Raw genomic sequence first — 21,738 nt, 5'->3', positions numbered from 1 at the left:
GTGCTTCAAGTGCTTCCTTGCAGCACTTCCCATGGCTTCATTGCTTCCCTCAATTGTCCAGTCTGACTTTCTAATGAACGCCAATTTCATGTGAATTTCTGGAGAGGCTACAGACGGTCTGCAAAGGAGGCAGCTTAGAGACGGGAGACCCTGGCTGCTGCTGGGGCTGCTCTCCCCACTCCCGCATTTGGCAAAGTCTGGTACCTCTCTGGTGACCGTTACTTATTCCCAGCTCAATCCCCCTCGCCCCATCTCTCAGCCTTTCCAGGCGATTCAAGGAGATGAGGGGCAGGATCAAACGTAGCCAAGCAGAAAGGTGTAAGATCTGGTTTCTTTAGGACCCCATGTTACCTTGCTCCCCTAAAGGTAATGAGGACGGGTATGACCCCAGGCTGAGAACACATGCCACAAAGTAAACTCACCAGTGCGGCTCAGAAGCCACTGGCCATGCTGCCGGGCCACTGGTCTGATTCCAGCCCTGGCTGACAGAAGGGGAAAGTGGTGACCAGTGGGTGGCTGTTTAGAGGTCTTCAACAAGAAAACGGGTGTTGATCCTGGGTAATGAGTTTCTATGACACAGGAACTACCAAGAACAAACAGGCACTATTTGGCAGCATCACCAGAATGGGCGAGTATTGCCTGGGCCGTGAAGAGTGGCCTGCCTGCCTAGAGAATGAATGGGCTGGGAGTGAATTCCTGCTCCTAGAGAGGGTGCTTCCCTCTAGGCTTGAAATGGGCCAGTCCGTGGGGATTCAGTGACTGTTCTTTTCAGGAGGCAGCCAGCTTGTGCACCAGAACCCAGGCTTTCATTTAGGACATACCTCACCCTTATGGCTGTAAAGTCGAGCTTCAGAACATGAATGGAATGGAACCCATACAGCCTAAAGCAATAGCTCAGAAAGGGGGAACTGCCCCTGTCCATTTTAATGTGCTACTAGCTCTGGAGTCTAATGATGGCAACGGACACGTCAACACTGCTCACTGTTTCACTGCCGAAAGCATGCAAAAGGAAGGGAAGGAGCCATCATGTTATGAAAGATCAACCATGTCGTCACATTGGCATCTCAAGTGGGGGAAGCTGGTTTGGGGAGGATACCGCTAATCCCCACCCCCATTCAACCCCCAGTCCTTCTATGGGGCAGAGGAGGGGCTGGTTGAGAAAGCCAGCATTCCCTCTGACCACACTCTGCAAATCATGGAGTTCAGCTGAGGGTGTCACCCTCCACTCGGGAGCCGTTCACCAGAGCTGAGTGCACACTAAGCCTCCCACTGGACTGCAGGGCTGGTGAATTTTAACGAAACTCAGGAGGGAGCACTGCACTTGGACAAGATGAGTCAGATCTTAAGGCCAGAAAGGACCACTGAGATTATCCGGTCTGACCTCCTACGTCACGCAGGCCAGAGGACCTCTCCCCGTCACTCCTGCCTCAAAGCCCATGACTTCTGGCTGAGCTAGAGCAGACTGGATTTAAAAGCTGGAAGCAATGGAGAAGCCCTCATGTCCCTGGGTCAGTTGTTCCAGTGGTATATTACTCTCACTTCAAATTCCCTCCCCACCCCATTTCTAGCCTGGATCGATCTGGCTTCCGCTTCCAGCCATTGGATCTAGTTATGATTGTTGCTAGTTTACAGAGCCCTCTGCTCCCGGACATCTCTTCCCCTTGTAGATTAAGATCAAGTCACCTCTTTAACCTTCTCTTGGACAAACAGATGGAGCTTTGTCAATCGCTCCCTCTCAGACCCTGAATCAGTCCTGTCGCTCTTTTCTGAACCCTGCACAAGGTTTTCCACACCCTGTTTGGATCCCAGCATTCCATAACGGTAACGGGGGAGAAGCTTGGCTCCCTGCCCTGAGGACGTATTCAGGCGAGATCCCTGCCAAGCCCTGGGAATGGACTCCCCCATGGATGGGGGACGCAGCAAGTTCCATGCGACTGACTGATAACTGCCTTTGTTACAGAGCGATTTATTCAAAGCCCCTCCCGGCGCCTCCTGTGGGGGCAGCCTGCCCGCAGCGAGGTACCTGGCAAGTTGAACTGCTTCTGCTGCCGCGTGCACTGCGGGGAGGGGTGGAGGGGAGATGGCGGAGTCGCGCTGGGCGGTAACGGCGGGGCCGGCGAGGAGGGGGTGGAGGATGTCGTTGAGGAGGGGTTGCTGCTGGAATCTGGCTGGTAGGGCACCGGAATATGGTCCTGCAGGAACAAGGAGGGCAGGGGGAGAGGAGGAAGGAAAAAACAACACAAGCCTATGAGAGCGGTGCAGCTTTCCAAGGCACCAGCGCAGCTTTCCAAGGCACGGTGTGGTTGGGGCTTTCAGGGCAGGAGGAGCATGGGGCAGCAGCAAACACTGCCAACCAGTCTGTCCTGTACAGGCTCTGCCAATTCATCCGGCCCCAAGTCCCAGCAGACGTTCTGCTTTATAGAGTGAGGTACAAGCGCTCTGCTCACCCCAGCAACTGGGAGCCCCGAACAAGGTAAACCGGGGCCTGTTTCACCACTTTTCTCACTCTGTCCAGGCCAACGTTTCAGATGGAGGGGCCTGATTCTCAGAGGTGCTGAGCACTGGCAGCTTCCAGTGGCTTCAGACGCAGCCGTAGCTAAAGAATGAGGCCCCGGAGATCACCGGTTCCCAAAATGGCTAGTGATGTTGCTGAGGCATCACCCTCTGGGAATCAGGGCCATGGTAAAGCTGGGCACCCAAAGAGGAACTAGTCACATGGGAAGGCCATGGTGGGAAGTCGGACACTGACATACTTGGCTGGATGTTCAGGGCCCCTGGCAGCATCTACTGACGTCAGCAGCCATTATGGACACTCGGCATGCCTGGAAATGAAACGCTTGGCTAGGCGATGTACGTGCCTAACTTCACGCACCTACGTTTGCAAGCATTGGTCAGTGTTCTCAATACAAAACACCATCCCGTTCTCCTCACTGCCTGTTAATCTCTCTCGACTGATCCTGCCTCGTGGGCCATTTAACTGAGCCAAGAGACACAACTTCCGGGTGAGCCAAGCGAAGGTGTTTGTTCTTAACTTGGCTCCCCAGGAGAGAGTGCGCCTCAGCCAGCCAGTCTCCCTGTCTCAGCACAGTCAGTGCCCTCTAGAGAACACTGCTGATCACCCTCTCTCTGAACATCAGTCCCCGCTAAGCTGTCGCAAGCTGAACCCAAAATCCTATGAAAATCTTGGCCAGAGTCACAAGCAGGTCCCCAAGAGGGGCTCAAACAAGCCTAAACGAATGTGACATTTCAGGGAACACGGTGCTTTACTTTATTTACAGCACCTCGTTCTGAGGGTTTTTCCAAGTCAGCTCTGGGAGCAAGTAGAACTGAAGATTTGTGCTCTTATTTATATAGCACCATTGGTGCTAAGGAGCTTTAGAGATATGAAAGAGGAGATCCCTGCCCCATGGAGCTTACAGTCACATTCATACAGAAAACAGGCATCAGCACCATTAACTGGGGCAGGAGGCTGGGCTGAAGTGGGGTGGTAAGATAATAGGAGATTGGGGGACTATTTTTTAAATAGAAGTAGGTGTCAAAATAGAAGCTATTACTTGGCCTAATGGGAAATATTCTATTTAATTTTACAAGCTGGCTATGGCTGATGCGATTTTATGAGTGGCAGAGGCAAAGTAAAATACATATATAACGATTCATCCATAGCGCTGAAAGGGCTTTACATGATGGGCATCATTATACCCATTTTATAGATAGGGAAACTGAGGCATAAAAGAGGTGAAGTAGTTTGCACCACATCACCTAGCAGGCTAGTAGCAGAGCCAGGAAGAAAACACTGGTCACCTGAGTCCCAGTTCAGTCCCCTACCCGCTGCCCAGCCTGCTTCCCATGATGACCTCTGTTAAGATAAAGTATGATGGGCCCAAAATGACACAATTCACTGAAAGGACGCTGTAGCTTTTTTTGCTTGTGAACTCCCATATGGGTTTGCTGTTGCTTGGGGACCCACAGAAATCATTTGCACCCTAAAAAAATCAGGTAATTTTACCATTTGGAATTTTCCAAGAGCCGCAGGTTTAGAGGTTGCATCCCAGAGAGAATCATCCAGTATCCAACAGTCCCTGGAACAGCAGAGTCGCAGAGGAAAGGTGTGCCAAAGACCCCTTATTGACTGATTTGCAAAGGTGCTCAGCATCTCTGAAAATCAGACCTTTAAACTTCTAGGTATAGGCACAGACAGCCAGCAAGACTTTGAAATTTGCCATTCAGAATGAATGAAAAGCCATATGCTGCCTGACCCATCACTTGTTGGGGCTTCTAAGTTCTCTATTAGACAGAGCTGGACTCAACAGGCTCTGTCAAATTTAATCCAGAATAAATCTGAGCACCATTACCATTACTATCACAGAGCAGGAGAAAGAACCAGCCAGGTGCGTGGTTAGGTCTGGGCTTATCAGCGTCCATGGACCCTACAGGAACATGATCAGGTTGTTGTGCTTCTGTAGGTTTTATTTTTTAATATCTTTTACTAACGTTTTAGACAGCCTGGAGAGCGCAGACGTTCAGGTTAGATTTGTTGCCTCTGGAGAGTTACACGCAGAACTGGTGGGACACAAGCCATTTCGAAGGCACTGATTCCATTTTATTTTTAAGCTGTTAAAGCAAATAACATTGACAAACACTGCCTTTCCCCTGATGGCAAACACACTGGAAACCCGCCAGGAGCAGTGTTAGATACTCTATGCCCCAGCTAATCTCAGCCCCAGCTTACTGGCGTTCATACACAGCAGCTCTGACAGGGAGGGTGGGAAGGGGGTGAGCCAAGTGCTGCTTTCCGTTACACCGGTGCAAATCTGGAGTAACGCTTGAGGCCAATGAAACTACTCCAGATTTACACCGGGGGAACAGAGCAAAATTTGGACCAGAGACTGTAAAAAAGTCCGTTTCTTTCCTAAGAAATAAAGAAGACCCAGAGCAACAGTAGGGGGAAGCGTTTAAAAGAAAGAGCCCAATATATGTTGTGTTTGCAGTGTCTGCTCTGCAGCAGAACTACTGCCCTCGTTAGAGAAGCGGTCTGAGCCTCTCCGCTTATTGTATAGGGCCCGGGCCTGCTTCTTCAATTAGCGCAGCTCTTTATGAGTCATTGGTTTACAACCCCCTAAACAGGTTTCTATTCAGTTTCTACCAGATTTGTTGAAATATAGATCAGTCCCTTGGTGTTTTGGAGAAGCAGACGTGCCTGGAAACCCAACGAGCCATCTGCGAAGTTTTGCCCCAGCAGATGGCTGAACAGACCATTGAGCAAACTGGAAGGTGCTGTTGCAAAGCGGAAAGTCTGCCAGACCGGCCCCTCCTCCCCCCGCCACACACACACTCCAAAGTAACCGTGTTTCCATGGCAGACAGGGGAATGATCCTCGTCGGCATCCGCAGGCAATGCCACCAAGCAGCCCGAACGGGAAGGTGCAGAGCCCCTAAGAAACCAGCCGGGAGAGTTTCAGAATGTGGCAGTTTTGCTGCTGACTTAGAGGGGAGCAGGATCTGGCCCTGACCTCAAAAAGTTTATTCTTCAGATCAAAGAGGCAGGATTTGGAGCCTCTCCTTTAAAGTCACATAAGATGGTCATGAATAATCAGATTATACAGCCAGAGAGGCAGTGCTGCCTACTAGTTACCGCAGCGCAACGGAGTCAGGCAATCTGGGCTGCAGGCCGAACTCTGACTCATTCCATGGTCTTGGGCAAGTCGCTGATCTCCGGGCCCTATTTTCCTAGAGGCTAATGGCAGTTCAAACACTTGTTGGGAAGCTCAGTTACTGACTGAGATCCTCAGCTGGAAGACACTTCACCAAAGCTCAACTCCCAGCTGAACAGCCCAGGGAGAGCTCACTCTCCCCTCTTCCCTTTCACGGGGAAGTGACATCCATAGCAGTAAATGCAGGTAGCGACTATAGTAAAGGTAAGACATCCATGGTCAGCACTGGCTCATCATTTCCAATGCTCTGTGCATTTGATGTTCTAGGGGAGAAAGGTCTCAGGGATTCAGGACTCCTGGGCTCCTCCCCTGGCGATGCCACTCACTCCTCTTGGGCAAGTCGCTTAGCCTTAAAGCGTTCCCGATTTTCACATGTGCAGCATCAGATTCCTGGAGCCTGTGTTGCAAAAGTGCTGCATGTCCCAAGCTCTAGCTGAAGTCGCTGGGAGCTGCAGGTGCCCAGCTCTTCTGAAAGCGAGACCCACAGTGTCTCGTGTTAGGCACCCCAGAACCAAGGCACCGCAAGTGAACCAGCATTTGTAAACGTAACCCGTGTGCCCCAACATCAGTTTTGCTCTGAAAAATGGAGGAGGTGATACCTACATACCACCTGGGAGTGTTGTAGGATTTAACTTACTCGTGTCTGGGTGATCTGTAAGTACACATGAAGTGTGGTAGTCAGCCTTGTTGCCCTACAGAGATCTTTGCAGGCTGTGATCAGCTGTACTCAACAGGCAGCTCACCGGTGCTTCTTTCACACTATGTTCCCAAGGACTCACTGTGTTCCAGCAGGCCTGTCATAAGGTAACATTTGCTTCTGAACTGAAAGAGGCATAAGCAGCAGCTCCTCACCTTCACGCAGCTCAGCCTCATGCTGTGCAGCCAGCACAGGTTGTGGCACTCACAGCACAACCTACAAGAGCCCGTCCTTAAGAGTTCTTAACGCTACAGAGGAGAGGCCAGAAGATGAAGGAATCCAATGGGGCAGAGGAGAGGAGTGGGAGCACTGACAGGAGAGAGGAAGATGTAGCAGCGAGTGCATATGACATATTCTTTGGTAGGTAAGTGCAGCCCATCGGGGCTGAGGTAGGCAGGTTTATGACTGTGGCTTCGTGCCTGGCTGGAGTTCTCACACTCACCAGGTCACTGCTTCTTCGGTCTTTTCTCTGCTAGGAGAAAAAGGTGTGTTCTTATCATGGGTTGGCTAATGCCAGGTAAAATCCTAGGGAAGACAAAGGAGTCTGCAGTTTTCACCTGAGTTACCAGACTGAGTTAACAAAAAGAAAACTGGACCTAAAGTGTTAGCTTAGCTAACTCCAGTTAAGCAGTTTTTCCCCCCTAATGAAGACACAGACTTCCTGGCATTTGCCTTCAATTTTAACTAAAGTACCGGAGCCCTAAAGCAGGGCTGCTCTTGCAAACTTAAGAGTTTATAAAAGCCAGATATCCTGTCCCTCCCTCTGGCTCGCTAGTCTTGTGGAGATGTTCAGTCCTTTATACCCCTGATGTAGAGCTGCGGAGACTCATCTGGTCTAACTGCCAAGGTGAATCAGCAGAATAGCTCTGCACCTACCCACTGGGTCCTAAAACTAGTCACATGCCCTTGCCCTTCCAAACACTCTCCTGGTGCTGGAGCAGTCATGCATGCATTCCTTCCAGAGAGAATCACACCTGGGAATTGGTGCTATTGGGTGCTCTGTAATAGTCAAGGCTTTTCCTGGGTATTTCTGATGGTGAGGGGAAATCTCAGGCTTGGCTGTACCAAAGGTTCTTCTATGAGGACTGCCCAGTCCGTACCCTACGTCCTTCATTTCTCTAGACATCTCCTCGCACCTCCCTTATACCCAGGTAAGGCAATGCACCATTTGCCTCTGAGTTCCTGCTGTCCCAGAACAACTTATTCCAGAAGAAGGGTGTTCAGCTATGGAGTTATTCCGGAACAGCTCCTCCTCAATAGCTCCACATGTAAACCGGGCCCTCCGTCAGCAAAGCACACAAACATTTCCCAACAGATTAACACCTACTAACTTCTGATGCTTCCAGGCAGACAATGGCTACCTGCAACACTCCCATGGACTTTGATGGAAGGAGGACTAAGGCCTTGGCTACACTTGCAAATTTGCAGCGCTGCAGCAGGGTGTGAAAACACACCCTCTCCAGCGCTGCAAATTGCGGCGCTGCAAAGCCCCAGTGTGGTCAAAGCCCCGGCGCTGTCCGTTATTCCCCACAGGGAGGTGGAGTACGGACAGCGCTGGGAGAGCTCTCTCCCAGCGCTGGTGCTTTGACTACACTTAGCGCTTCAAAGCGCTGCCGCGGCAGCGCTTTGAAGTGCAAGTGTAGCCAAAGCCTGAGCCATACACCCTAAGGGTGAAGTACAGAGGGAGTCACTGCTTTTCCTGTGGAAAATAGGTCAAGAAATTCTTGCCCCTGAACTAAAAAGAAGCCAAACTGTAACAGCATGTTGAATTTTATGGAGCTTTCTATCCAAATGGATTAAGTTTCATAACCTTCCTGGGAGGTAGGAAATCAGTAGCATTCCTATGTTATGGATGGGGAAACCAAGGCAGAGAGAGGTTAAGTGACTTCCCCAAGGTCACACCGCGAGTTAGTGATAGAATAAAGAATAGAAACACAGGTCACATGACTCCCAGAGTCCTGGGCTTGCACCACAAGACCAGTTTTCCTTCCCAAAAGGGCCCAGCACATGACAGTTGGGTCCAGTCAAGAGAGTGGCCGGTTAAGTAACAGGAATCAGGAGTGAGATTCCACAGATTTGGGGTCAAATTCTGCTCTCACTTGCACCCCTGGCATCCACTTGAATTCAAGGCAGGGGCTTGCTTGGATGCACTTTGGAGTGAATTGCATGGGCCAAATTCTGCTCAGTCTAAGGCGTATTGACCTACTGCGAAGAGCTGAACAGATCTTGTGTAACCTCACACGCTCCGACCCACTAGGACTGCACACTGGGCACCTTTTAATGCCCAGTTTATGACTACACTTAAACAGATGCCCATGCCTCTTGGAAAACTCTGACAAGCAGTTTGCTTAGGGGCAGTATGTCTTAGCCACCATTCAGCATTTCTCATCCCTGATGCTTTCGAGTTAAGGTCACCGGCACAGAAACAGGACTATGGTCTCTCAACAGCTTGTCTGTGCCCGCTTCGTACTTCTCCAGCTGCAGTATCCCAACAGACTACGGGAACCATGACCGGGGTTAAAGTAGCCTAAAGGACGTATCGGTATGCAGGGCAGCCGGGCTCCTGGGCAAGGTGTGGCGGGCGGCTCTGGGCCCCCAGAAGGGGCGGGCCTCAGGCGGGAGCAGAGGTGAAAGTAAGCCAGTATGCCAGCTTTAAAGCTCCGCCGGAGGCCGGGGCCCTGGGGTAGCAAAGGCAGCTGGGAGCCCCCTCTGATGGTGATTTAAAGCCCCTGGGGATTTAAAGGCCCCGCCTCTTCCAGTAGAGGCCCCGCCTCTTCCGGTTGAGGCCCCGCCCCCTCCTAACCCCACGGCTCCGACGGCGATTTAAAGGGCTCGGGGCTCTGGCCACTGCCCTTTTCAATCACCGGGCCCCAGGACAGCTTCCCCTTTTGCCTCCCCCCATCAGCGGCCCTGCTAGTATGGCACTTAAAGCACTGCCGTGACAGCACTTTAACGTTGTCTGTGTACCGGCCCGAGCCGGCAGCCACTTTCTTACCGGTACGCCGTTCCGGCCCGAGCCGGCAGCCACTTTCTTACCGGTACGCCGTTCCGGCCCGAGCCGACAGCCACTTTCTTACCGGTACGCCGTTCCGGCCCGAGCCGACAGCCACTTTCTTACCGGTACGCCGTTCCGTCCCGAGCCGGCAGCCACTTTCTTACCGGTACACCGTTCCGGCCCGAGCCGGCAGTCACTTTCTTACCAGTACACCGTTCCGTCCCGAGCCGGCAGCCACTTTCTTACCGGTACACCGTTCCGGCCCGAGCCGGCAGTCACTTTCTTACCGGTATGCCGTTCCGGCCCGAGCCGGCAGTCACTTTCTTACCGGTACACCGTTCCGGCCCGAGCCGGCAGTCACTTTCTTACCGGTATGCCGTTCTGGCCCGAGCCGGCTTAGTTTCACCTCTGACCATGACTCTGATACCATAACCAGATGGTCACACCAGCCACCACGACTACTTCCTGGTCCTTTTGGAGAGGGTAGGCAGGGGGTAAGTAGGGTGACCGGATGTCCAGATTTTATAGGGATAGTCCCAATTTTGGGGTCTTTTTCTTATATAGGCTCCTATTGCCCCCAACTTCCTGTCCCGATTTTTCATACTTGCTGTCTGGTCACCCTAGGGGTAAGGAACCCCACCCATGTCCCCACGTGTCTTGAAGCCATTGACATCTCGCTCATTACCTGGGATTCTCATTTGCATTTGTTCCTGTGCATAAGTCACAATATGTGCATAAGTACCAACATGGAGAAGGGCTCTGAGGGACTGCACAGCCCACTGGGAGGAGGAGGATATGCCTCACCTTGCTGATTTTGTTGGTCTTGGGAAGGGTCTGGCTGACGTGCAGGTCGGAATACCTGGGGGGCTTTCGTAAAGGATTGTTGATGTCACACGGCACAGATTCTGTCCGGACTAATCTTGCTGGATCAAGAAGGGAGATGGGGGAAGGAATTGCAGAAAAAAAAAAAAAGAAAGAAAGAAAGAAAGAAAGAGAGACATCAAAGCTTCAAAACAAAACTCCAGGCCTGAGTGCAGGTCACTCTCCATAGGAGCCCTGCACGTGGAAGACAATCCAAGTCTGCTTCTTGAATTTCTAAAAATACCTAAGCTAAACCCCAAAGTAACCTCTTCACTATACAGGTTAACCTTCCTCCTGAAACTGTCAATTTCCCCACCGTGGGACCATAATGACCTGCGACCCCCACCCCCACCACAATTAGAACCTTCCTCAGCCATTCAGAACACACTGAGGATCCAATCGGACTCGATGCCGAAGGGCTCAAGTGGCACTTAAGTAGAGCCCAGGGGTGAATTTCATCCTGCAAGGCGGCGGCTCCCAGCTCAAGGAGGAACAAGTTGGTTTATTTTGATCACATGGCTAATGTCATCAGTGCAGAAGGTGGTTTATGTGAACCATCTCCTGACCCAGAGAGGAGCCAATATTTGTGAACAAGACACGCTACTGGCTATTCTGCACCATGACGACTAGACCCTCTTTCCCGTCTGTGGTGTGATTCTCTGCGTTACGTCCGCTTTCCACTCGTTTCAGTCGAATGCCTCCTGATCTGTAGCAGTGAGACAATGGGGCCTTGTTGCTATGTGTAGCAGGGAAGGAGGAGTTAAGCTCAAGCTCTGCTCATCCTCTCATGGGCTTGCGGCCGTGCCTGGGAAGGTCACCCTCCACCCCACCCTCCACCCCCAGGTCAGGGGCAGTTTAAGTGTTTATTCTCTAACTGCTAAAACTCTTTTGCTCTCCTGCTCTGAGCACCAGCCCTTGTGGATTGCGGAATCACTCCACACTCTCCCATTGCTCCACTAGCACATACCCAGGGGTGGCCAAGGCAGACAGATGGCATAGGCTCTGGCTTTATGCGAGGCCTCTATCTTGAGCTTCATCCCGATGCAAACTTCTGCCCCTGCCACCACTCATGCTTCCGGGATCCCATCCCCATGTCTTAGCCAAGCAGGCAACTGGGCCCTTGCTCCAATGAGCCCTAGCGTGGGGACCCCTTTTCGCCAATCCTACCCAACACCTGCATGCTTTCCTCCTTGCTCCTTCCCAACCTATTTTTGCTATGGCCCCCACAGCCTCCATGTTTAGAAGCTTCTCCGCTTTCCCACAGGGAGCAGGACAGCCCTTCCCTACTTCCACTCGACTCTTAGGTGTAGTTTTCCCCAGAGTGGATTTTATGACGAATTATTGAGCAGCCACCCAGAGCTCTTCTGCCGGGAAGGGCTCCTCACATCTGCTATGATGCTACTACTCCACGGCCCCCCGGGTCTAATATCTCCCAGGACAGTGCTCGACAGTGATGCTGGAGTTCTCATGCCTGCAGCCCAGATGAGCACAGTCACCTGCTTTTCCCTGCTCTCTGTTACTGCCAACAGCTCACGGGGACAGAGGAATCAACAAGGAAATAACCTGATGAAAAGTTGGCATGAGAAACGGTGGGCAAAGCCAGCAACTGGAAGGGCAGCTAAGTTAACAAAGAAGCCCCGAGGCAGGGCGAGTAATCATCAGCCCCGTCCAAGACTGCTTGCTCCAGGCCGGGACTTTGGGAGATGCTAGGCAGCATTGGCCATTAGTCAGTCTGGGAGCTAGAGAGAACCACAGGGTCTGTTTGAGTCAAACAGCCACAGTACAGAACTATCCTTTTAATATTCACTGCAGTGGAGTCTTGTCTCTTCCCTACCACTGGGGGTGCTACAGGGAACCCACATGTGAAAAGAAGTGAACCACCTCTGAATTAGATGATGCCCCATTCTGAATTTTAGATTCCAGAGCTCAGCTGGCCTCGTTAGGTGCAAAAAGTAACTTATTTTTAAAAAAAAATAGCAAAAAGGGTTATTCTCAATGACTATGTTTTTAATAATCAGTTGGTATTTAACATATTCTAACGGCCTTATTAGAGCTAAAATTATATGCATATTTTGGAATCTTAATTTCAATTTATTTTAATTTAAATTAATTCCCCCTAGGTAATCTCAAACCACCCCCACCCCCTTTTGCCCTGGGAACACGTAGCCAGAATTTGAATGAAAAGAAAAAACTCTTCCTGGTGCAAAGCCTCCCTTCTGGACTTGTAAATGTGCCCCATTCCTTTTCATATTTATGAACTGTGCTCCTGGAGGAGAGGAAAGCAGACAATTTCAATAGCACAATTAGCATCTGAATGTGCCACTGCCTGACATTAACGCTGCTGTTTCATGTCGTGAAATGAGACCCGCATGCATCAACAGAGCCATCGCAGAGCTAGGCTCCCAAACTTCCACCCAGGCCAGCTTTCAACGTTAGCAAAAGGCTCAAACCTGTTGCACTTACCCCGCGTTGTGGGGAATCTGAAAAGAAAAGGTGGCAGGGGGAGGGTGGGTGGAAGTGGTTTGGAATGCAAATCTGCCTCGCATCGGACAGCTCGTCTCCCTATAAGCGGAAAAGACGGTCGGTAACATTTTCAAAAGGGCCTATGTGAGGTAGAAGCCTAAGTCCCACTGGCTGTCAATGGGGATTCAGGCTCCTAAGTCACTTAGGTGCTTTTGAAAATTTTTGCCTGGCAAAAACATCAAGGAAACCAAAGCTAGTAAAGGGGTTCTTACCTCCTCGGTGGATGATCAGTATGTGACAGGGCGGGGCCTCTTTGGTGCATTTGTTGTGGCACTTTAGCCTAAGAGAAGAAGCAATAAAAACAAATGTGAAGGCGGATCCATCACAGTCCCTGACCCTGGATGGAGGTCAGGAGGGACTGTCACACAGGGCCCAGCTGAGAACAAGGGAACCTTAACGCAGAAAGAAATGATTTTTGCAGACGGGATGGTGGTAACTTGAGCTAACTTCCAGGTCGCTTTTGTTTCGTGCAGCGTTGTGTGCTCAACGGTGTGGGGAAGCACCAGGGCTTGGCGGCATCCTGCTGGCTCCACCAGATCCCGCAGCTGTCACTTCAAAAGATGCACCCCCTTCAGCACCTTTCATCCAAAGATCGGGCTAGAGTCACTGTACTAGTAGGTCCAGTGGTGGAACTGGGGCTGCAGGTCCCAGATGGCAGAAAGGGTCTCCAGAAGGTAGCGAGGATGGGAGATACATCTCCCGGAAACAAGAGGGCACTGGCTGGGATGAGAGGAGACGGGGCATCTAGGAGATGCACTGGTTTAGCAAATCTCAGAGTCCACCTGCTCCTATGGGACCATGGCCAGAGTTGGAGCCACTCCCACCCCGGAAGAGCCGTCAGGAGAGGACGCCTGCAGCATAGCCACTGCTTGCTGTTGGGAGTCAATACTCCCCCACCCAACCCACGCAGGAGATGAAAAAACACATCAGTCCCATGCAGGTGAATCATGCCTATTGACTCTGAACAGGGGGTGGGGGTGTAAAGGATACAGTACAGTTCTGACGATCAGAACATCCTGGAGGAAAATAACACGTTCAGATAGCCACGGGTTTGGGAGAACGGCAATGGGATGATTTTGCCCATGACAGAAATGCAGTTGTCTGCGTAAGAGCCAAAGAGTAGTTTCACAGGGCCCAAGCAACTGGATCACCTTGTGATTACTGACCCCACTCAGACATATAGACAAGGTCTATTTGTCCTTCCCCCTCCCAACCAACTTGGGGCATGGGGTGGAGGAGCCGAAAAATGAGCGAACTGCCAAACACATTCTTTAAGCTATCCCCAAGCACAGTCTCCAAAGCCAGCTCCCCGACTAGGGGTCCGTGAGCTCTGGGACGCTTCCATTCTCCCCTCTACAGCGACCCCCTGTAATGTGGTAGGTTAACGTGCTGCTGCTCACCCTCCCAGCTCCCCTTCATTAGTAACGGACCCCAGCACCCAGACATACATTTGGCTCGGACCATCCCCCTTGAACTGTCAAGTGACTCCTTTGGAGGAGGAGGAGGGAGCTTCTAAAGGCACCTGACTACCCAAGTTATCATGGGGGACACCTTTAGCTGGTTAAAGGAACCAGGGAATTTAGGCTGGAGGAATGTAACTCAGGGTTGCCTCCCTGCTTTGGAAAAGTTCCATGGACTCTAGGCCATAAATGGTTAACGCCTTGATTTACCTCTCACCCAAAATGGTGATCCCTTCCAATGCTGCTCTGTCCTAGTGCCATGTTGGGGGATTGCTTCATTTCCAGCTCACTGTAGCAGTGATACCTAGCCAGTCACCCACAGAATTTCCTCCACCATCTGGACTTTTTTCCACCATGGGCTTTCCCAAGAACGTCTCTGGCCCAAGCCAGCTTGCGTTCTGAGCTCGTTAAAAAGGGGAACTAAATCTACCTTGGCAAGGCGAGCTAGCCGGCACTCTAGTGGGTCTCTCTGCTTGCTCACTGCTGTGATCCTGCATGGTGAATTGAAGGAGACGCCCAAGCACCCTTCCTCTACTAGGAAAACCCAGCAATCTCATTACTGCTCAGAGCTGCGGAAACTGACATTTCTGACAATCCAGCCTGAGACAAAGGGAGCAGAGAGCCGCTCTTTGCTATTTCCTACTGAATATGATCCAGCGCTAATGCTGGGCTGCTTTTAATTACAGCATATGGCAGCAGAGGAGAAATATTTAGGTAGCCCCCTGCTCTTCCCTCCTCTGTTTTGCAATTTCTCTCTGCTGCTGCAATGTTCCTTATGGCTTTATTACCAGGACATTTAACAAAAATGATTAGACCATTTCAAGCTATGATTGATTCATTTAATATTCTATGCAGCCTTCATTATTTAACACAGGCGGGAATCTGAGTCTACTGAGGGCTTCACCCCTGGTTCAGACATGTAGACATAAGCAGGCTCTTATGCCCCTAAAACCTTTTCACTTGGTCCTAATTAAGAATGTAAGAGTCCCAGCCTTCCATTCTGCCCCAATGGGCCAGAGCAGAGGAGGGCTGTATAAGCGCTCAGTGCTCATGCATGGAAAGCAAAGGAAAAAAACAATATTATAAAAGAAACAGGGTCAAGGGAGTGGAAAAAAAAATACAAAAATACAAAAAGCGGCCACAAGTCAATGAGCTGGGTAATGAAAATTCAGGAGCCTCGTGTGTTAGATTTCATTATACATCGATTCCTAGAGGCAGAGCCGAGGATTAATTTGATATTTGAGGCTTTGGGGAAGAGGGGGAGTTGTTTGTTTGGTAACCTGCTTCTTTACAGGGAAGAACAGAGCCAGTGCTGGCTGGGTAGGTAGAAGGTGAGGAACTGGAGTAGTTCGTTCGTGTTTCGTTTTTTGTTAAAATCCACAATTAACGTGATTTTTAGTAAGTGCTCGTAGGAGGCTGACACTGAAGCAGACACAGCCTCCTGCATAGTGCGTTTCAATCCCGAGATCCAGGTCTGCACTCCTCTTGTTTACTCTCGCTTGGCCAATGCCCCTCAGACCCTCCTGCTGTTTAAAGCAGCGGGTTCCAATCCCTCTCTATTCTAACCTGCTTCTGCCGGGTGTCCATTTCTGCCAGTGAGAAGGAGCAACGTTAGCTGCCAGTGTTAATCAGAATGATCCATTGCAACGCCATTGCACACAAAAGGGAAGAGGTTTGTCAAGCTGGACAGGACAATATTAACAGAGAAGTACGTTTAATTCTCAAGGGATTACAAAGATGTATCAAAAAAAAAAGGTTACAAAAAGTCCTTGGCAATGTCACTATCAGAACACTGGGCTCAGCTTTAACTACGCAATGCTGTCATGTATTGCACCAGGTTAAACCTCCCCGCATTCTACTAACTCGATATTTAATTAACATAAAAGTGGTCACCGTAAGAAGCGAGCATTGACTCAGTTACAAGGCAGTGACATGGCATATTCCCTAGCCTTAGAAAAGCAAATGATCTCTTCGATATCCAGAGTAACTCCTGCAGGGTTACTCCAGAATGAGAGCAGTGTAACAAATCAGAATCTGGCCCACTCCTGCTCATCTTTGTGGCCTCCAAAGAACGCCCCGTTTCCATTCAATCACATCCTAATTGCAATTTGTGTGTGTTTGGATCCTCTACAGCACAATGAGCTTCCCGGATAAACACGAGCTTGTAAGATTTTTGCTGATGCCATAAATGAGAGACGGCAGCTCAAGGCGATGGTGCCATAAATCGAGACGCATCCAAAGCTCTGAGCTACGCCGCACTCTGGGTAACGCATAATTCCTCTTAGTTACTCTCGTCTGCTGGCACAGCTGTTTCGCCTCCTGGCTTGCTCGGCTGCCGAGGCGCCGGGTGAGAAAGCGTTACAGGACGGCAAGTGGAACGCCCCAGGCACGGGGGCGGGAAAGCTCAGAAATCCACAGTGTTGCCCTGCAGAAGGAAACTTGAGGGATATGGAAGAGGTGGTGGGATACTGCAGAGCAACCAACTGCATGTAAAAGGCCTGATCCTGTGAGTTGCACAGTCAGTGGGAGAGGAGGGGGCTCACCTCCCAGGAGGTGACTGGCACCTTGCAACAGCCCTCGGAGGTAGGGCCTGATGCTGCTCCCAGTGAGATGGAAGGTACAACTTCCCTTGGCTTAATGTCCAGTCAAAGGGTTCTGCTGGCATCACCTAAGCACGGTGTGGATTTTCTGTACTAGGGTGGAAGGACACTACAGACAGATCAACTGGACACAGACCATAGGTCTGCCACACTGGTCAGAACCATCGTGAGTCTCTCAGGTCTGGTTATCCCTCCTCCAGCAGTGACATGCACCTGAAACTTCAGAGGAAGACAGTGCATCTCCCCAGCTGTGCAGCCTGCATGTCAGGGAGGGGGGAAGAGAATTCCTTCCTATTCTTCCAGGAAGTGTGCGTTACACCCCGGAGCAGGAGACTGGACTACCTCTCTCTCGGCTTGCATAGTTACACATGCTATACCTAGGCATAAAATTACCCCTGTTATCCATTACTAATGTACTTTCAGATTCAATCACAGAGCTGTACAGCAAATACAATTACTGCCGGGAGTTGATTTATTGCTAGGTAACACAAAAGAGGGCCAGATTCAACCAAGGTGCTCCATGGGCTGAGTCTCGCGGAAAGACAGCAGGAATGGACAGGTTAGGAGCCAGATGCCGATCGGTTGTTGTCCTAGACCTTCCCCTACCCCTCCTCTGAGGGGCACAATACAGCGCTGGGGTCTCTGCCACTGGAATCAAGCAACCTGAGCACAAGTCTCGTCAGCCATCCTCTGACACTCCAGATTACTAGCCTTCAAAGCAATCTTTCCACTGGTGCAAGGAGTAGGGTCCTCTCCCAATCAGCTCTTGTCCACCTCCCTCTCCCAAATTGATTCAATGTGATCAGAATTTTGTAATCCTCGTTTTGTGCACCCTACACAAAAACAAACACATGCCTGCCCGGAGGGAGTGGGAATGGGGGTTACCTCTCCCCCCTCTGCTTAAAGGAAGGCCCCGCAGTTGCCAGCCCAGAGGGCAGGGATTTGTGGAACAGCAGGGCTAGGTCAGCTCGTTAGTTGGGAGGAGGGAGGAGTTCATTCGTTTGCTCCATGCCCGGCACATTAGAAGGAGGATGTGCTGGGAGGAAGCAGGGTCTGAGTCTGGCTCCCTGGGAAGCGGCTCGGAGCAGAGGAGAGATCTAGGGGGCTATGTTCTCTGCCTCTCTGGAGCTTGGCTGAAGTGAGCCACTTTTCAGGCTTTTGCAGTGGTTTCGGCTGAAATATACAGCACCTTGCACCTTCACCCGGAACGATGGGCAAAGGAAGCCCTTCTGGAGTTGTTGAGCCATTGAAGGGGCAGGTCGTTCTTCATGATCAAATAGAAAAGCTAATGTAAAATGCGCCACACAATGGGGTTTAACCAGCAGGTAGGCCTACAGAATCCTGCCCTGCCCAGCATGTCAGTCTGCTACAACAGAGGCACCAGCTGGGCTCTGTGTCAGCCAGGTGCAGCAGCAACCAGCCGGGGAGATCCCCGCCGGGGGGGGGGCGGGGGAATCCTGACCTTCCCAACTGCGGAGAAAGGCAGCTTGTGAGTGAGGCAGATGCAGCAGGAGTAGAACTGGAGAAGGGAGTCAAGGTAGGTGCCAGGGTCTCCTCAATGCAAGCTAGGACCAGGCTGCTATTACACAGTGACTGGAGCCTCAGCCTGCATGGTGGGCCTCTCGGCATGTTCAGTAGTGTTTCAATTCCTGTGCCTCTGCCTGCCTGCTGCAGGCTCTTGTTGCTGGGGAAAGGCAGAGACTTAACAGGACTCGGAGCACGCCAGGTGACTTTCCCGGGAAGCTCAAACACTCAGAGGTTGCTCCCTGGTTTGTTTCGGTTTTTAGACTCCAGCCCCTGAGGGGGTAAAACACCAAAGTGAGGAGGAGGCCCCAGGAGAACGTGATGGGAAATCAGAAGGCTTGCTGAGAATTGTTATCAGCTGAGGGGGCATTTGGTGCACAGTGTCTCAGGTCAGCGTGTAGTGGACAGGTGCCTGAGCGCTTGAAAATCAATCCTCACGCTTGGCCACCCTGAGCGGCAGGCTCAGCAGAGAGCTGAACAGGCCGGGGAACCTGAACGAACTTCTCCTCCGACCTAGCAGGGCCGGTTTTAGCAAGTGCGGGGCCCGATTCGTACGCACCTGGCGGCGCTCCGGGTCTTCGGCGGCACTCAAGGACCCACCGCCGAAATACTGCCGAAGACCCAGAGCGACTGCCAAAGACACCCCCACCCCGGAGCGCCGTCAGGTGGGTAAAAATTAAAAAGGCACCGGAGCAGGGCCCTCTTAGGCACCGGTGCAGGGCCTGATTTCAGGGAATCAGGTGAATCAGCCTAAAGCCGGCCCTGCGACCTAGGACCGGTGATGTTGAGCTGCACAGGCAGGGCCATGTGGGGGAATTGGTGGATGAACTCTGGGCTTCAGCCATTAGGGGCGTTTTGCTTATCTCAAAGTCATGGAAAGAATTTTTCATGCAGATGAGAAGGGAGACAATGGCAGGCCCTGGTACACCTGAGCCCCATTCAGAAAAAACACACCCAGAGCGCTCAGGAGATGACGGCCCAGTCATTCCCTTTGCAACATTAAGCAACAACAAAGCCAGCTTAGAAACCGTGACGTACTTGCAGTTTTTACATTTTAATCCAAACAACATTCCTTTCCCACAGACGGTGCATGTCTGAGACATCCAATACTTGGTGGAAAATCTGCAGAGGAAAACATCAGATAAGTGTTAAGAACAAACAAGGTTGCTATGCCCTACCCCGGGTGGAGAAACTCTTTATTTATAAGCATCGCTACTCTCTGCGCTGTAGCCCCCTCCAAACAGCACCAGCGTTGGCGTCTGTTCCAGCCATCAGTCAAGCCAAAACAAAAACCAGAGCGGTGAGTTTCCCGCAGCAGTCCCGGTGCAAAAAGCAGCAGGGTAGACATTCCCTCTTGGCCTGGATCTCCAGCTCCGAGACCTACCCCCAGGCCAGGTCTCAGAGCCCGAGCGAAAGCATCCTCACTGCTATTTTTAGTGCTGCAGCGTGAGCCTCGTAAGCCCAAATCTGCAGACCTGGGTTCTGAAATTCGCCCCCGCTGGTGTCTTATTGCAGTGCAGACAGACCCTAGAGCTCGGGCCTCGAATTACAAACGAGATCCCCCTTCATGTTAATCTGCCCTTAGCCACAGCCACATCAGTCAATTTGTCAGTCTGTGTTAAACAGACGAGGCTCATTTTGATCTTTGTCAACTCACTAGAAACTCATCCCTGGTGTGTCCAAAATGAAGTCGGTGGAGTTGCAGCAGGGATGAGCTTGGCTCATTCGGTGCAACCTTCAGCTAGGGACCATGAATCCTAAGCACACATGGGACTGTGCCCGAGCAGCCGGGATTTAGCAGCATCCTCCCTCCAAAGGCACAGACCGGGCAGGGTGCTCACACAAGTGAAAGCCAGTATGACTGACAGGAACAGAGTTTTCGGTTCAGTGGCCCTACCAAAATATTGTTGGGAGGGGCGGAAATTGTTTCAAGTCAAACAAAATGTTTCATATAATATTCCAAGGTTTTAACATGTTAATAAAAATAGAAGGAAAATTTGAAACAAAAAGTCATTTTAAATCAAAATGTTTCGACTTTTCCAGAAATTTTGGGGCGGGGGTCAGGGGAGAACGTGGAGAATTTAACATGAATTTCCAAAATGTTTCAGTGCCCAAATCTGCATTTTTCAGAAAAAATAAAAAAGTTTTGTCCAAACTTTTTTTTTTACTATATGCAGGAGCCACATAAAGGAGAACCCAGATAAATGTGTTCTGTATAGAACCATCTCAAAGCATCCACCAGGCAGCACAGAGCTGAGCTGGAACAGCTGTCGTGGAGAGGCATTTCCCAGCTAACTACCCACAGCTAAGAGAAGGGGGTGGCCTCCCGGTGAAGGCTCTACACTCAGAAGAGGCTTCAGCTCCCAGCTCATGGACTCCCTGTGTGATCCAACTAGTCCCTTCATCTCCGTGTCTCAGTCCCCACCTGTAAAATGGGTATTAAAACGCTCCCTGGCCTCGCCCCTTTGCCTGGTCGCGTTGGATTGGAAGCTCTTTGGGGCAGGGAATGGCTGCCTGCCAAGGGGGCTCCGATCACTGCTGGGGTCCCAAGGCATACAAATAACTCCCAACGATTGGACAGGGAAAGCACATAACTGCGAGCACCCTCGAGGAGGTCTGGAGTCGCCCTCGCTGCAGGGGAAGGATGGGCAGAATGAGAGACGCTTCCCACTCCATCTAGATGAACGCTCTGATTTGGGGGAGGAGTAGATATGAAAGCAGCAAACTGCTCGTGCGGAGTTTACTGCAGGGTGGCAGGCCACAGGTAACAGACAATCTCTATTGACCTCAGCTCAAGCCTTGTCTAAACTGCGTATCACCTGACCTGGAAGTGGAATGTGCTCCTAGAGTGCTGTGACTACACGTTGGAAGTAGAAGGGGATCCCTCTGCACCCCCTCCTGCCCTGCCCACCAGCTCTGCGCTGCAGAAAGAGAAACAATGGGGCTTATTGCCCCTGGCCTGGCCTGGGTCAGAGGTTTCCAGGAAGCAGCTCAGAAGCGTTCTGCCCTCCGCGACTAGTTTTCTCTCTGGTTTGGAGATGGAGGGTATTGGGGTGGCCACATTTATGCTCTTTCATGCTGGCAACTGGGAGTTGAGTGCAGTCTGAGTTATGTGGCTGAACAGATGCATCTTGAATGGGCTCCATGTTTCACCCCATCAAACCCCTGGCCAGCAAGCTTGGGGGCGCTAGGGCATGAGGGGTTTTCCTCACCCGTGCCTTAGAACCCGGGGACAGTGGCTCGGCTGTGACGTCACGTGAGCAATGCAGATTTGCAGGAGCTGAGGATCTAGCTCCATGACGTTTAGGGAGAGGGTGATGAAGCTGACGAGTTTCCCGTTTGCTTCACCGTCCCCACGACCTTAATAT

The 21,738-nt window shown here is 51.2% G+C and overlaps 1 protein-coding gene across 5 annotated transcripts in view; it reads right to left on the bottom strand.

The window, feature by feature from the left end:
* Positions 1-21,738, bottom strand: part of KSR2 (kinase suppressor of ras 2) — a 302,208-nt gene that overhangs the window by 99,656 nt on the left and 180,814 nt on the right. For 4 of the 5 annotated variants that reach the window (XM_044989586.1, XM_044989581.1, XM_044989582.1 and 1 more), the window contains 5 exons: positions 19,409-19,492; positions 12,999-13,066; positions 12,727-12,825; positions 10,207-10,325; positions 2,024-2,192 (listed from right to left, as the gene is read on the bottom strand). In XM_044989586.1, the coding sequence (XP_044845521.1) occupies positions 2,024-2,192; positions 10,207-10,325; positions 12,727-12,825; positions 12,999-13,066; positions 19,409-19,492 (539 nt within the window). The remainder of the gene's footprint in view (positions 1-2,023; positions 2,193-10,206; positions 10,326-12,726; positions 12,826-12,998; positions 13,067-19,408; positions 19,493-21,738) is intronic. The other variant, XM_044989583.1, reaches the window with a different exon arrangement.

The sequence above is a fragment of the Mauremys mutica genome, chromosome 16, assembly GCF_020497125.1.
Source record: "Mauremys mutica isolate MM-2020 ecotype Southern chromosome 16, ASM2049712v1, whole genome shotgun sequence".
NCBI classification, from domain to species: domain Eukaryota; kingdom Metazoa; phylum Chordata; order Testudines; family Geoemydidae; genus Mauremys; species Mauremys mutica.
This window is presented reverse-complemented; position numbering and strand designations above follow the sequence as displayed.